We start from the raw sequence: 13,807 nt of genomic DNA on the forward strand, positions 1-13,807 counted from the left end.
GTAATCGTTGCACCTTATTTACTACTTCTGGGGCACCCCAAGCCCTGTGGGCACACTGATTTATGTACAAGGGCGCCACAAATGCAGAACGTGCCTCTTCAGTTTGCTTATTTTAAATGCATATGGGTTGTGCATGTATGAGTAGATCTGTGCAGCTCTGAATAAAATTTAACGCTGTCATGTTGTGTCCACAGGTATGCTCCAGAATGCTTGCTACAGAGTAAATTTTATATTGCCTCAGACGTCTGGTCGTTTGGGGTGACACTGTATGAACTGCTTACCTACTGTGATTCGGAGTCCAGTCCCATGGCAGTAAGTGGTTGTAAAAGAAATTGCTGCACAAGCTGCTTAGATTAGATGGTTTTTAAAAATAATTTTATTATTTTTGGAAACAAAAAGTGGAACAAATGTCTTTATCTCCTGAAAACAACCCTCGTGGTTGTCTTTCACTAAAGACCCTGTACAGAGATAAGCTGGGGTGGCTGCATGTCCTGTTGAGGAAACTATAAATGTTACTGTCTGTTTTCTAATGCGAGTATATGGTGCACGGTATCTGTACGATAAGCATCTAGTGTTCGTTTTAATTTTGAGGTTCAAATGTCATCTTAATGTCAAATTGAAACAGCCTTGATTTGTGCAGAGCAAGAGAATGCACAGCTGACTCCTGCTCTTTTCACAGGAGTTCTTGAAAATGATCGGCCCCACGCAGGGACAGATGACAGTAGCACGGCTGGTGCGTGTCTTGCAAGAAGAAAAGCGTTTGCCACGTCCACCCAACTGCCCAGAGGAGGTAATGGATGCACCTACACTTCGATAATGGTGTCCTTCCTTTGATAATAAATTAGCAGCAAGAGCACCACACATTCACGGTTGAATAGACCTGGCTAATCTTGGTAGGAAATGCTTAGTGTGTGCTATTAAAAAAGCATTTCCAAGGTTTTTAAGCATTATTTTAAAATGGTTTTTGACGTTCCCAAGCTTGCAACATCCCTTCAGAGGGGTCAAGAACTTGCTTTAGTATCTGGATCCATGTAAAATTCATTCAGAATCCTAATTTTTGAAATACAGAGTTCCTGGGTGTGCACCAACCCAGACCGAGAAGCACCCCAGCAGGGTCTCGGTTAGCAGGCCCCGATGTGCAGCTTGTCTCCTCCTGCCCCTGGTGGAGCTGGGAGACTGCCAAACTGTGCTCTGGGGAGGGTCTGCAGACCCACAGCCTCTGCCAGAGCCCCAAGCTGAGAGAAGGCTGCAGGGAGGCGAGGGGCAGGGTATTTCTGTCCGCACATGTGGCTCCACACCGGGCAGGCAGCTGCTGCTGTGACTTGCAAGGACGGGGAGGTGAGCGGCACGTGTGGGACCTGAGCCCTGCGCTGTGGAGCTGGACAACTCTGCATCAGCAGGTCAGAGCAGGGCTAAGGAGCTGCCTGTCTGGCTCTCACAGGCTCCTGGTGCTTGAACCAGTACAGTGCTTAGAGGTGAAGCAGGCTGTGGGTCGCTGGCCCCGCACCACAGTTAGTTGCTGCCATTAAACTGGTATAGTTCTTACTGAGAGGTGCACAGTAGCGATTTTGATAGAAGAAGCGCTCCTGAAGCTGTGCTGAAGCTGTTGCATTGTTTTAAGCTGTCCACACAACCACTGCACCGTTTGCACTGTCAGACAAACATATACTGCTACTTGAACAAAAAAACTCCACTGGTAACAGATACTTGCTAATTCTGATCAAAAGCTGAGGAAAGTTTCTGTCAGTGTTCTTCATTTCATGGTAGTGAGAATCTGCTCCATTATAGTTACTGGAAAAAAACAATTAAATATTTCACACATCCTTTAAAAATGTCTTTTTTTCTGTTGTTAGGTGGACCAGCTCATGAGGAAGTGCTGGATATTCAAGCATGACGAACGGACAACCTTTCACAATCTGATTCAAGGATTTGAAACAATTATGAGTAAAATGTAATTTTTTTTTTATACTGTCAGTACTTTAAATGTGTGTCAAAATATAAATGCCCAAGACCTTTCATTTTTTTTTTTAATTGCTGTAATTTGTACTCTGACTGTGCTAATGTGTCTAAAGGATTCTTCTTCCAACAGTTTTCCTTTTTCAGTTTAGTCAACAGTTGGATCAAATTAATTAAAAGGTATGGCAGAAATAATAGCTTGAACTCCTTTTGCTGCTGTTTTTGCAAGGCAGTTTTATCTTTATCTGATTATGGTCTCGCCACAATTTGAACTACCCTGGTGAATGCGAACTGAAAGAACAGTGTCAGAAAATGCTGCAGTTCTCAGTGCAATCTGTAGCATTTAAAACAAGTCTGCTGCACACGCTCATGCCTTGAATAACTAAACTAGTGGACCTAAGAGGACTTGGTACAGTAATTTTGTAATTTTTATGGTGTTCTGTGTTTAAAAAAAAAAGTTTGGCTGACAAATATCCTTTATGTGCACTTAAATTTACGACTCTGGCATAAGAAGCCAGAGGTGACAAAGTAATTAGCTCATCTTAACCAGTCTGCAGTTCTGAGCTCTTATATATATTTCCAAAAAAAAAAATAAAAAAAAAACATTGGTTGACTGTTGTGTTAAAAAAGAAAACCCAACAAAAAAACACGGATCAGCATGTATAGTGACAGATTTCATGGGGAAACCCAGCTGCTGGATAAATATATTTCCTTCTCCTAACTCAGCCCTTCCACATTACACATTTCTACCCGCTGAAGCTTCCACCATTTATGTAGCTATCTGACATGCAAACACAATGCTTTTTAGCTTGTACTGCAGGTGAACTACACTGTGGTGAAATGTGCATGGGAAATTAATTACATACTTTGGGGCTAGAAGAGAAAATGAAGCCACCTACAGGAGAATCTGGGGAAGCACTCCCCTAACAAAGAATAATCATCTAAAGGTGAAGACTGAGCCGAGCCCCTGGGGCAGCATCCCTAGGAGAGGAGGAGGAGCCCTCAAACACCCGTTAACAGTCTTTTTGTTACCAGGGGTGCACATCTCACTCATTTGTTTTGGTCAATGACTTCTTGGGCCAGCATGTTAACTCATTTTAGCAGTTCTTCTGTACAGCCGCTCCTTTGGCCTAAGACACCGATTCTTTAAACAGCAGCATTGGCCTTTACTTAATTTGACTTACAGGCTCAAACCAGGCACTTATGCAGTATTCAGTTAACCAATGGGAGAGCCAGTGGGGCCAGACTGGGACCACACGTTTTATCGGCAGGACCAGATTTAGCATTTAACCTGTAAGCAAGTCAAGTGAGGGCACACGCTACTCTTCTTTTGTAAACCTGTCAGGCTGCAATAAATGGTGGTTTAACTGGAAACCTTCTGCTGACCCGTGTCCTAAAACCTGGGCGCTAATGTTTTCCCAACACACCTTGATTTTGAAAATACTTTGAGGAGAGACTCAGTTCTGGCAATAACAGAAAGATTTCTTTAAATATATACCTATATATATATAAAAAAATTGTAATTATGAGCTCCAACAAGGTCAGATTTATTTTTACAGTATTATGTGGTTTTTCTGTATGTATGTCACTTATGAACCTGATTTAAATCTGTAAGCACTTTGTTACTCTTTATACAAACAAATCTAATAAAGATTTTTTTTCCTCCACATGTGTATCTTTTTAAATCAAAAATTAAACAGATTTTAAAACGTAACTTCCATAGGAATGGTGATCAGAACGGGTCACCTTCAAAACCACCTTCCCCTACATTAAATGATTATTTTAAGGGCAGCCCAGAGATGTTTTCCTCCCACAGGAATCCACTTTAAATGCGTACCAACAATTTATTGTCATTGAAAAGCGTAACAAGTTGAGAAAGTTGCATATACAAACAGTTTGAACAAAATATTACAGTGAGTTTATCAATACATACTTGTAGATTCCCAGAAAAGCTCCCATAACCTGCGTTGCTATTCGGCTGTCTTAAGCAGTTACTGCCTGGTCGCACTCTGCCTACTAGCGCCACACCACGACTGTGGCAGGAGGAGTGATTCTGATTGTGGTGTTTTGCGTGGTTTTGGTGGTTTTTTTTTTAAGCTTTGAAAATATGTATCCTGGTCACATCACCACGCTTGAAAGGCAGAGTTCAAGACCTTTTTTTTTTTTCTTGTTTATATTGCTATTAAAAAAAAAATGGCTTCAATGTTATCTAGCAAGATTAAGTAAGAAGGACCTGGCTTCAGGCCTCAGTGCTCAGTGAATTAAGTCCAGTGACTTTGCAACAGGATTCCAAGGCAGCAAACCCACAGCATCCGTCACAGAGGGCTGGCTCGTAGCGTATTTGTCACAAACACTGATTTCAATAGTAACATTTCTAAGTCTTCAGCTACCACGTTTAACAGCAGAAAAGAAAGACTCCAGCCAGGATTACTTACTGAATTAGATAAAAATATAAAGGCTTTTTAAAAAAAAAAAAAGGAAGGAAGGACAAAGCTGGGACCCAGGGCCTGGGAGCTGTGGGCTGCAGGCCCCGGCAGAGAGGGGCTGGGCAACGCACAGCGGCAGCCCCGTCCGCACTGTGCTGGCACCAGCAGCCCCGCAGGCTGCTGTGCTGCACAGCGTGTGGGTGTGAGCCTGTTCCGTACACAGGTCAGCAAGTAAATAGCTCGTCTTTCTTCTGCGAACTACTGCATGCAAAAGGTAATACATAAGGAGAAGTGAAAAAAACCAAACCAAAACAAAAAAAACAGAGCCAGGATGCTCTGCTTTAGCAGGCTTTGGAGCGCAGCAAATTTCCCATCATCATCCAGAGCCAGAAATCAGAAAAAGTACAACAGGCAGTTGATGACTTCCACTTTCAGCCATCTTTAACAATGCTACACCACCTGAAAGTGTTGCCAGCAGCCCTGCCTTCCTGCCGCACACGCCTGTTGGACGGCAGACAGTGCTTTACCATTTTACACAGGTGCATTCACAAACCGTAAATCACTTACTCCAAAGAAAAGCTGTGGATTCTTGGCCTAAAAGCAGATAAGGGTTACTTCATTGTCCAAGCATTTAGAATTCAGTATTGCAAGGCAGCACACAGTATAGCATCTTACTTGTAACAAACATTTATTGAAAACATCACAGAGGCTCTGGTAATACATTTGGTATATCTCCATTCCAGGATTAAGAGGAAATATTAAAAATATAAAGGCTGTAAATGCAGAACTCTTAATCCTGGAAAAAGTAAGAGTGGAAAAACCCCACATTCGGAGTTAAAAAAGATAAGAAAAAACCTCCCACTATCAGGACGTCATCTTTTCACTTCCTCAGTCTGAGGACTAGAGAAGGGATCCGCATTCCCTCCTCACTATTTTTATTGCTTTCAGCTGGTAAGCTACCAAAACTCACCAAGTTGCTTTGTCAGCTTCAGCCCACTGTTACGTTCAGTGGCAGACAACAAAGGAAACACCATCCCATCCTTTCAGAAGGCAAGTCTGACTACTGAGAACTGGCTAACTTCGTAGTGATACGTACCGTTTCCTTGGCAAATTTGCCTGTTACAGAGGTTGTTCCTCTTGGGATACTTATAACCCACGCAGAAAGAAGAATTATTTGTCTGAAGTTAAGGCAGCAATAAATAGCAGAGGTATGAAAAGCCTGCCTTCACACCCTACGGCAGGAGTGATTATTTAGGTCTCAATAAACGCGCTTTTTTTTTAGAGAGGATTCTGCGTAACGTACTGCGGAGCCCTGAGTCTGCTGGCCAAGGTACTCCATGGGGCCAGGTTCTGGGGAGGAAATGAGGTATGAAGAGCCTCGCTTCTCACTTCTCGTTGAAGCCACCTAAGGACAAGAAGAAAACAAGTGACACATGATCCAGAGCAAACGGTGTCAATAAATAAAGCTCCGGTCTGGGAATTACAAAGGACCAGCAGCCAGTAACCGACTCCAAAGGCCCGACTCCTTCGGCTTTAAGGTCCAGCTATACACAGCTCATGACTCAGTGTTTGTGCCCTTTCCCTAAAAAAAACCCAATCGTAAATGCATTGGTGCCCCACCGTACATGCATTTTTGTGAGGGCAAAGGGCTGGCTGGGCCAGGTGGCCCCGCTCCACAGTGCACGTTTAAAAAGCAGTAGTGTAACGGCCATGCTAGTACCCTGCAGTGTCACAGCAGCTCCAGGCACCTTCATCCTTTAAAGTAAGGTACCAGTAGGCCACCTTTCATTCCTCTTTCTTTTCTCTTGGAGCGCTGAATGAGTTAGCCGGTCCTGGCACAGCTATCATGGCAAGGCAGATGTCGAAGGACTTGGTTTCCAGCCATGCCAAAGCATGTTTGTGTTGCGGACTACAGGTCCCACTGTAAGCTGCCACTTGCAGGCATGAGTTCACATGTGGTACCAAAGTGAAGGAGAGAGCAGTAACGGTCTTTGATCAAAACTTCAGCTAAAATGCCTCATTCCGATACACAGAAAGCCCTGAGGGTCCCGGAGTAGGGTTTCTGGTGACGGCACAGGGGACCTAACCCTGGCCTCCAGCAAGGGCTCCTTGGTGAGGCTCAGGTTCATTTCTTCTGGAATCCATCAGAACAGGACTTTGCACTATCCATGCACCTACAGCACTAGAAGCTGTCACATGCACATTAGAGCCCTCCAACCTGATCAGCAACTCTTGATCACTTCTCTTTCCTCCAATGTGTCATTAATTTCATTACCAAATGGCTTAAACAGTCACCTTGTTCTAGAAGACTGCGGCATTTGCCCTCTAACAACCACCTGAACCTGATCTCACCACATCCTGTTCAACCACATCGTGTGTCCTGGGTTAAGTCTGGCTCCTAGATCAGAAGATTTGGGATTTTGTTCATATTGGAGTGAACATTTTAGAAACCTTAACATGTATCACAAACAGGGACACTAATTCCTTAACTCAATCAAAAGCACAGCTGTGCTAACCAAATGTCCCTGAGCCAAACACTTCCTAGCAGTTCTCAGAAGCACCCCTTGCTAATTCACATTCACAACTTAAATTACCTTCCGCTAAGTCCTATTTCATTTTAGCGTGCACTTGTCATTATCATAAATAGGAACTTGCTTGAGGAAAGACTTTTAGTTTTCCCCGTCCTCTCTCCTGCATTTCTAAAAGCTGTGGCGATGTCACATATGTACTGTAACCCTCCACCGCGTCCTGGCTCGCGTGGCAGGGTGCAGCATCGCCACCACATGCTTCATACAAACCGCCGACCGTGCTCCTTCTGAACCTCTGAAATGCAGCCCACAGAAGCAGGAGAAAAATGGGTTGTAGGGTTAAAGCAAGCGCACACGCACACGCACGAGCACACACGCCTAACCGATACAGAGCCTCTTGGGGACCAGTGTGTGTGCCCTCTTCACTGACACTTATCTTTTGATTCCAGGAATGAGAAAAAGTACCTTGCTGGGGAGGCAAACTGTTCTTCTGTCTAGTCTATGCCAAGGGACTGCTCCCTTTCTGCCTTTTACGGCATCTGGCATTAAGACAAACTTCAGAGCAAGCTGTTCAACATCACCTCCACGTACAAGCTTTCCTCTTTAGATTGGAGATAAACTGAAAGGTAATAGTTAACTCAAACCCCAGACTACCTCCTTCTGTTACAATTTCACTCACTTCCAGTCATATCAGAGCTGTTAGGAACATGAAAGCTCAATTTTTGCTGCACACAGCTAGAGGTTTTACAGCCCATGGCACCGTGTTCAGGCATCGGCATCTTTGTCCCAAGACATGTCAAAGCCAGTTCCAGCCAGGCGCTATCTCCTATCCAGGAGTTGTCTCCTGTCCAGGAGTCATTAATTGCTACAGTTGTGTGTTCCTTCTAAACCACCTCCAAAAACCAGGAATCTCATGCCAAGTGTGAGATATGAATTCCTGAATGCCAGAACACCATGTGCTGAATCCTGCTGCTAACCTCTGTGCAGGAAAGGGATTTAACACTATGACGGAGGAGAGCCACGCAGGAGGCTGGGCCACTGAGCTCCCCCAGATGCGACTGCTGACTTCAGCTGTGGCTCCTCTCCGCATGCCTGGGCACCGTGCAAGGGGCCACGCACTGCGCTAGAGGCTGGAGAGCCAGCTCGGCATCCCTCCAGCAGCGCTTGGAGAGATTATCATTGCTCTCATGGCCTCATGACTGGGACTGGACTCACAAAGGCAGCAGCTCGTTACGCTGACGGGCATACTTCCCTCCAGCTGCTCCCAAAACAGATGACAATCTGGCTTTTAGGGTCTCTCCCATCAGTAAAAACAGGAGAAATGTGATTTACCTACAGCATGAGCGTATGAATTCCTTAGCACTTCTAAGGCACTCGGGAAACAAGATGACCTATGCTCAGACTGAGCAAAGCTTTTATCCCCACTGCCTCAGCCTGTATTAAAATGGCCTTCTGTTTGTCCAAACTCCAGCCTTCTTTAAGCTGGTCTTCACTGCTTCCATAGCATTTCCCTATCCCTCCTGCATCTTTTGTTGATGAAATTAAGTGTCTGCTGGGTCCAACAGACACAGGAAAGTTTGCTCAACGAGGCTGGCTGAAGCAGGCTGCATCTGATGGCTGTAACACATTTCAAATGAAAGCCATTTTAGAATGGGTTTTCCTCCCAGGATCCAGTTAACAGTATTACAAAGTGGCAGCTGTAGGTAACCTGGATGCTGCCATGACTTGCTAACTCTGCTTCAGAGGTTTTATCCCAGTGGCACTCACTGCAAAACATCTGCGAGTCAGGCAAAAAAAAAACCATCTAAAACTGGTGTGAACTATTTCCTCCTTCTTTGTGCACTTCCTACTTTATTTGCCTACTCCAAGGCATTTTTGCACATTCACCCTTACAGACACCATCTTTCCAAGAAGTTTGTTCACAAACATCCAGCCTTTCTTTGCCTGTGGGATTTGGTGATTTGTGGGCAGTGAGGAGCACTGATCTCCAGGGTGCTAGAGGGCTCTGAGGTGGTCTGGCGCTGGCACTCCCTGCCCAACCACTGCTTTTATTTAGCACATCCCGCAGGAATGGCCTGTGATCATGAGCAACTCGGGAACCTGAGGAGCACGGATGCAGTGGAAAAGCTCTGCCTTGTCTTGTTGTGGGTCCAAAGTCCACTCGGTGGCAGCATAAGACAAACAAGAAGCACCTCCACCAGCAGCTGGCTCAGGCTGCATCTGCAACCACTCTGCTCAGTCTCTCCTCTCACCTTATTTAATGGGTTTTGTGGAGGAAACTGCAAGCTGCCTGGCTGGTATGATCCCTGGGCTCCACTGTAAAGTGTAGGCATGACCTGCAAGCAGGTACTGTAGTCTGGGTAAGATCCACCCGTAGATTCCTAAATGCAGAACGGGATCCATGATCAACCAGAGGTTGAAAGAAGATAAGTTTAGTATTTCATTTTTACTTGGTATAGCAATGAGCGCTCAGCAGATACGAAAATATCTGAATCGCACTCAATTGCTAAAAAGAGCATACAATTCACAGCAGCTCAGGCATGCAGCAATTTCTTGAGCAAAATGTAGGATTTGGGGGACAGTTTACACAATTACTTTAAAAAAAAAGCGTGCTTCCCATTGGCCACAGAAACCTTGGTCTATATAATGGCCTGGGTGAGAAATAGTCCTTCAATAGACTCACTGGGAAATAACATTATGGTGTGCTGTTTCTTGGTAGGAGTATTTTAACACACTCCCAGACTTTACAGGAGAGTGGGATTTTAGAGAGAGAAATATTTATGCCAGATATAATCAAAAGCCTGAGTATGAATCCTGGAGAGTAACTGTGCAGGGATGCCCTGCAGAAGGTGACCATGCAGTGCCATTTGTCACATGCCCTTATTTCTGCAGTACCGACAGCGGCAGCCACTATCAACAAACAAAGCAGGTGTCCAGAGTCCAAAAGCACCCTTACAGCTGATGGGAGAAACAGCCAGTGGAAAGAGTACAAAAAGAAAATTATTTCTCACCTCAGAGGCTTCATTTGCAAATTCATCGACTCTTGCCTGGTTAGAGCTATATGCCTGAGCATAATGCTGATACCATTGCTGAACAGCCTCCTATAAAGGAGGAAAAAACCTCTTCCCATTAGCTGTCTACTAAGATCACTTTAAATTAAAACAATTCTTACAGCCTTGCAGGACATGAGAATGAATGAAAGGCAAAGCTCTCTAAGAAGCTTCAAAACATGTTTAACACCACTGATAAAGCTCAAATCAAACATTTAAAACTACAATAAGTGCTTAAAAGATACAAGGCACCACTGCCTGGGCAGTGGATGCAAGTACAATGTAATTTCTGTTACGTGGAGGGAACAGACAGCACAAATATAGCTGAATGATGACATGTGTCATCTCTGCAGCTAAGTGACATTATCTGAGTCCTTCATGTTACTAACGATAATACTAATAACACCAATACTACAGTACTACTTATTTTTTGGGAGAGTATTTTAAGCATTTGGGGTTAGGAACTACCCTCCAGGAGACATAAAAATGAATTTAAAGCCAGATTTTAAATTGGCCAGAATTTAAATCAGATTCAAACAAAATATCTGAGACTACGTTAGTGCTTACATGAAACACACAGCACAACAGCCCACAGGACATCTCTCTTGCTTCTCTCTAAAGCACAACTGTCACCAGCTCTGATCTGACTAGTAGATGGGTCTGGTCCCTGGCAAAGCTCCCTGCTACAGTGAACATGATGCAGCAACCCTGTCCCCTCCACCCCTCCTGGCCAGGCTGAGACCCTCCTAATACAAAGCAACCCCCATGACCACCCATGAGCCTGCTCTTCGTCCTCCATACCCAGCTGACTCCCACAGCAGTCCTGCTCTACCCCAGGAGTTTTGGAGCAATGCAGGTTTCCTTGTCAGCAGCTTAGGAGACGGGAGCACAGCTTGTTTCTGTCTCCCTGCTGCAGGAGGAGAGATCAGGCGACTCTGGGGAGGAGGTGATATGGACAGGGCAGGAGAGAGAGAGGTGAACAGCAGAGCCAGAGCCAGGGTGGGTGTCTCAGAACAGACCCGAGATTTTGGTACAAATTACCCGAGGCACTATGATCCAGTTCCTGTATTTGATTTGTATGCAATTGTATTTACACACAGAGCAGTGATGACTAATGAAAATATGGAAATGTTATTTCACAGTGTCTGTGAAACCCTGTACTTGCTCTCAGTACTGCAACACCCTCCGGATGAGGGGTAGCTCTCCACCTTAATGACCATGCTCTGATCACCGAATGGGGCAAATGGTGAAGAAATCCCATGCAGCGACACCAGGTGGCAGAGACTGAAGTAGTACCTGGAAACTTCTGGTAGACAGAACACACTCTTCTCTGGGATTTAGCCAAAGTTCAAGAAAACTCTGAAACTTCTTGGGAAGGGAAAAACTTCATGGCTTTGAAGACAGACAAAAGCCAAGCCAGAAGTTATAAGAACTGATTTTTTTAGCCAACTGCACTGAATTCAGGTTCTTAAGAGGCAGTCTTTCAATGGTACTGCAGTAGGCAACGTGTTGAGGCTTTTTTTTTACTGGCATTAGGTGCACATTGCACTAAATCTACTCTGTACGCTAAAAGAGATAAAGCTATCAGTGAAGAGGACCTACAAGGTTCAGTGTGAAGAAGAGGATGGGCTTTGGTTGTAGGAAAGCCTAGGAACTGCTGAATAGTGCATCACGATGTCAGGCAATGCTGTTCAACTGCACACAGGGCTATCAGACCATGTCTGTACCAAGTAGCGCATTAGAAGTACGCAGAGAAAACCAGTGAGCAACTTGGGAAGGAATCTCTGAGCAGATCTCTGCCAGAAACCCTGCTACCAGAGCTCTGAGTGACAAAAACAGGCTTCAGAAGAGAGCACTGCAAAACAACATACCTGTGTGTACTCCCCATGCTGTTGAGAGTAATTAAAATAATTTTCCATTGCATGTTGTGATGTAGTTCCCTGAGACACAGCAGCATCCACCATGTTGTTCGAAAGTCCAGTCTGCTGCGGTGGACTAGAGGCTTTGCTGGCAATCGCTGTTCATAACACAAAGAATATACAGTCTCTATAAACACACAGTTTGTACAAACCGCACAAATTAGGTTGCACTCTTGTTTAGCAATATTCTGGGATTAAACCAGAAATTTGCTACTTCAGATTAGGCTGTGCTCAAAATCAATCAGTGCTACAAATAATTAAAAGGCTTTCTAGAAGTTTGTCTATATCAGTAGCCCATTAACTCTGAAAATTTACCCTTCCTAAATAAAATATTAACTATGAGGATAGATTACATCGCAATTTTAAGACAGACTACAAGATTTCCTTAAAGATAAACACTACAGTCACTGGCATCACCTGCCAAACAGAATAACAATTTGCCAGAGTCTGGTCAAGGAAACAGTCAACTAAAACCGCTAAATGTTTGCTTACCTGGAAGACATAGACCAGGCAACACACTGGCCAAATTCAAGTAGGGGTTGGTACTAAGACGTATTTCTTTTGGGGGTTCTCCTAGCAGCGAAGTCTGTTTTTTCAAGGGTGTCTGCAAAACAATTGCACAGGTCAGTTTGCATTTGCATTATACTCATACATTTGTCAGACATAAGGTAAGTGTCCCAGCAGGATTTTAAAAAAGTTTAGCCCTATGAAATGTAACAGAAAATTTCTAAAATAAATAATGGGGACAACTACCTGGACACATTGCCTGTACTTTTTTCTTGCCAAACAGTTTTAGCAGAATGTTTCTCTTTAGACTGTAAGTTACTAAAGGATATTAAAAAAACCCCAACCAAACAAAAGAAAAACTTTTACATTCAATTAAAGGAATAATAATGACCATAACGACTCCAGATGCAGGGAGTTAGCATTAAGCATTATGCACATAAAATCAACTCTTCTCACCCAGAGTCACAAGCAAATAAATGACAAATGAACCCTGGACTGGAGAGATGACACTGTCTGCAGTGTCCCGTTATAACACATCTTACTAATCACTCTATTTATGAGGCCTTACTTAAAAGGGGAAAATGTTTATGAGTGGAAATGAAGTATTAGGACTGACTCACTCCTCCAAACCAGCGTAAGTGTTTTCCTATGAGGGACTAGGAAGGATACACTACCACCTTATTTCCCTTTAGCTTATGTTAGAACAAATACCAGAAATAAGGATGAATATAGCAAGTTACATAGCTTGTCTGAAATATATAGCTCAAATACATTTATATGGTATTCTATGCTGTGTCTATTCTGTTCAATTTTTCAAAGCCCATTAAGGAAAACAAATAATTGTTTTAATGGATTAATACTATTTTCACTAAAATAGTATTAATCAACAACTTTTCAAAAACAGTGAGACCAGTTTTTAAACAGAAAAAGCTTCAGAGTGCTGAAATTCTTCATCTGGATGCAAAAGCAGGCATTTAAGACAGTATGACCGTTCAGTATCAGCATACAGACTGTGACTGTCTTGTCAAGGAAGTAATTTTTGCAAACTGGGCCTTCTGTCTTTGATGCAGAGAAGAAAACAACTACCAGGATTTCAAAAAAGAACTTTTCCTGATAAACAATATTCAAAGAAGTAAAGGAATTATCTAGACTTCTAACGATTTCATTACATTTCCTTTTAGCTAAATGCTGAAATAAAACAGTTTTTATACAGGCATATACACACACCCTATGTATTTTATCCGTGTGTATCTATACATAGGCAAAATTCCACTTCACTACAGTAAAAAATGATTTAAAAAATGAGAAGTGTACTCTCTGAAGCAGGACGAAATCTGTCAAAGATGTCTAACAAAGGCAGACACCAATAGTGTATATACTCTAATCACTTCAGATGTCTCAGAAAATATGTTAGGAAAATA

General features: G+C 43.4%; 2 protein-coding genes across 17 annotated transcripts in view; one reads left to right on the forward strand and one right to left on the reverse strand.

Moving 5' to 3' along the window:
- Positions 1–3,623, forward strand: part of JAK1 (Janus kinase 1) — a 66,411-nt gene extending 62,788 nt beyond the window's left edge. For all 8 annotated transcript variants that reach the window (XM_075097350.1, XM_075097351.1, XM_075097352.1 and 5 more), the window contains 3 exons: positions 195–312; positions 680–790; positions 1,854–3,623. In XM_075097350.1, coding sequence (XP_074953451.1) covers positions 195–312; positions 680–790; positions 1,854–1,955 — 331 coding nt within the window. In that variant the 3' untranslated portion in view covers positions 1,956–3,623. The remainder of the gene's footprint in view (positions 1–194; positions 313–679; positions 791–1,853) is intronic.
- Positions 3,624–3,786: 163 nt separating this feature from the next.
- The window catches only part of RAVER2 (ribonucleoprotein, PTB binding 2), a 39,683-nt gene continuing 29,662 nt past the window's right edge, over positions 3,787–13,807 (reverse strand). For 3 of the 9 annotated variants that reach the window (XM_075097366.1, XM_075097359.1, XM_075097358.1), the window contains exons 10-14: positions 12,372–12,483; positions 11,832–11,977; positions 9,922–10,011; positions 9,163–9,291; positions 3,787–5,787 (exon numbers count right to left, since the gene is read on the reverse strand). In XM_075097366.1, coding sequence (XP_074953467.1) covers positions 5,641–5,787; positions 9,163–9,291; positions 9,922–10,011; positions 11,832–11,977; positions 12,372–12,483 — 624 coding nt within the window. In that variant the 3' untranslated portion in view covers positions 3,787–5,640. The remainder of the gene's footprint in view (positions 5,788–9,162; positions 9,292–9,921; positions 10,012–11,831; positions 11,978–12,371; positions 12,484–13,807) is intronic. The other 6 variants (XM_075097363.1, XM_075097362.1, XM_075097361.1 and 3 more) reach the window with 3 other exon arrangements.

The sequence above is a fragment of the Phalacrocorax aristotelis genome, chromosome 6 (genome assembly GCF_949628215.1).
Source record: "Phalacrocorax aristotelis chromosome 6, bGulAri2.1, whole genome shotgun sequence".
NCBI classification, from domain to species: Eukaryota; Metazoa; Chordata; class Aves; order Suliformes; family Phalacrocoracidae; genus Phalacrocorax; species Phalacrocorax aristotelis.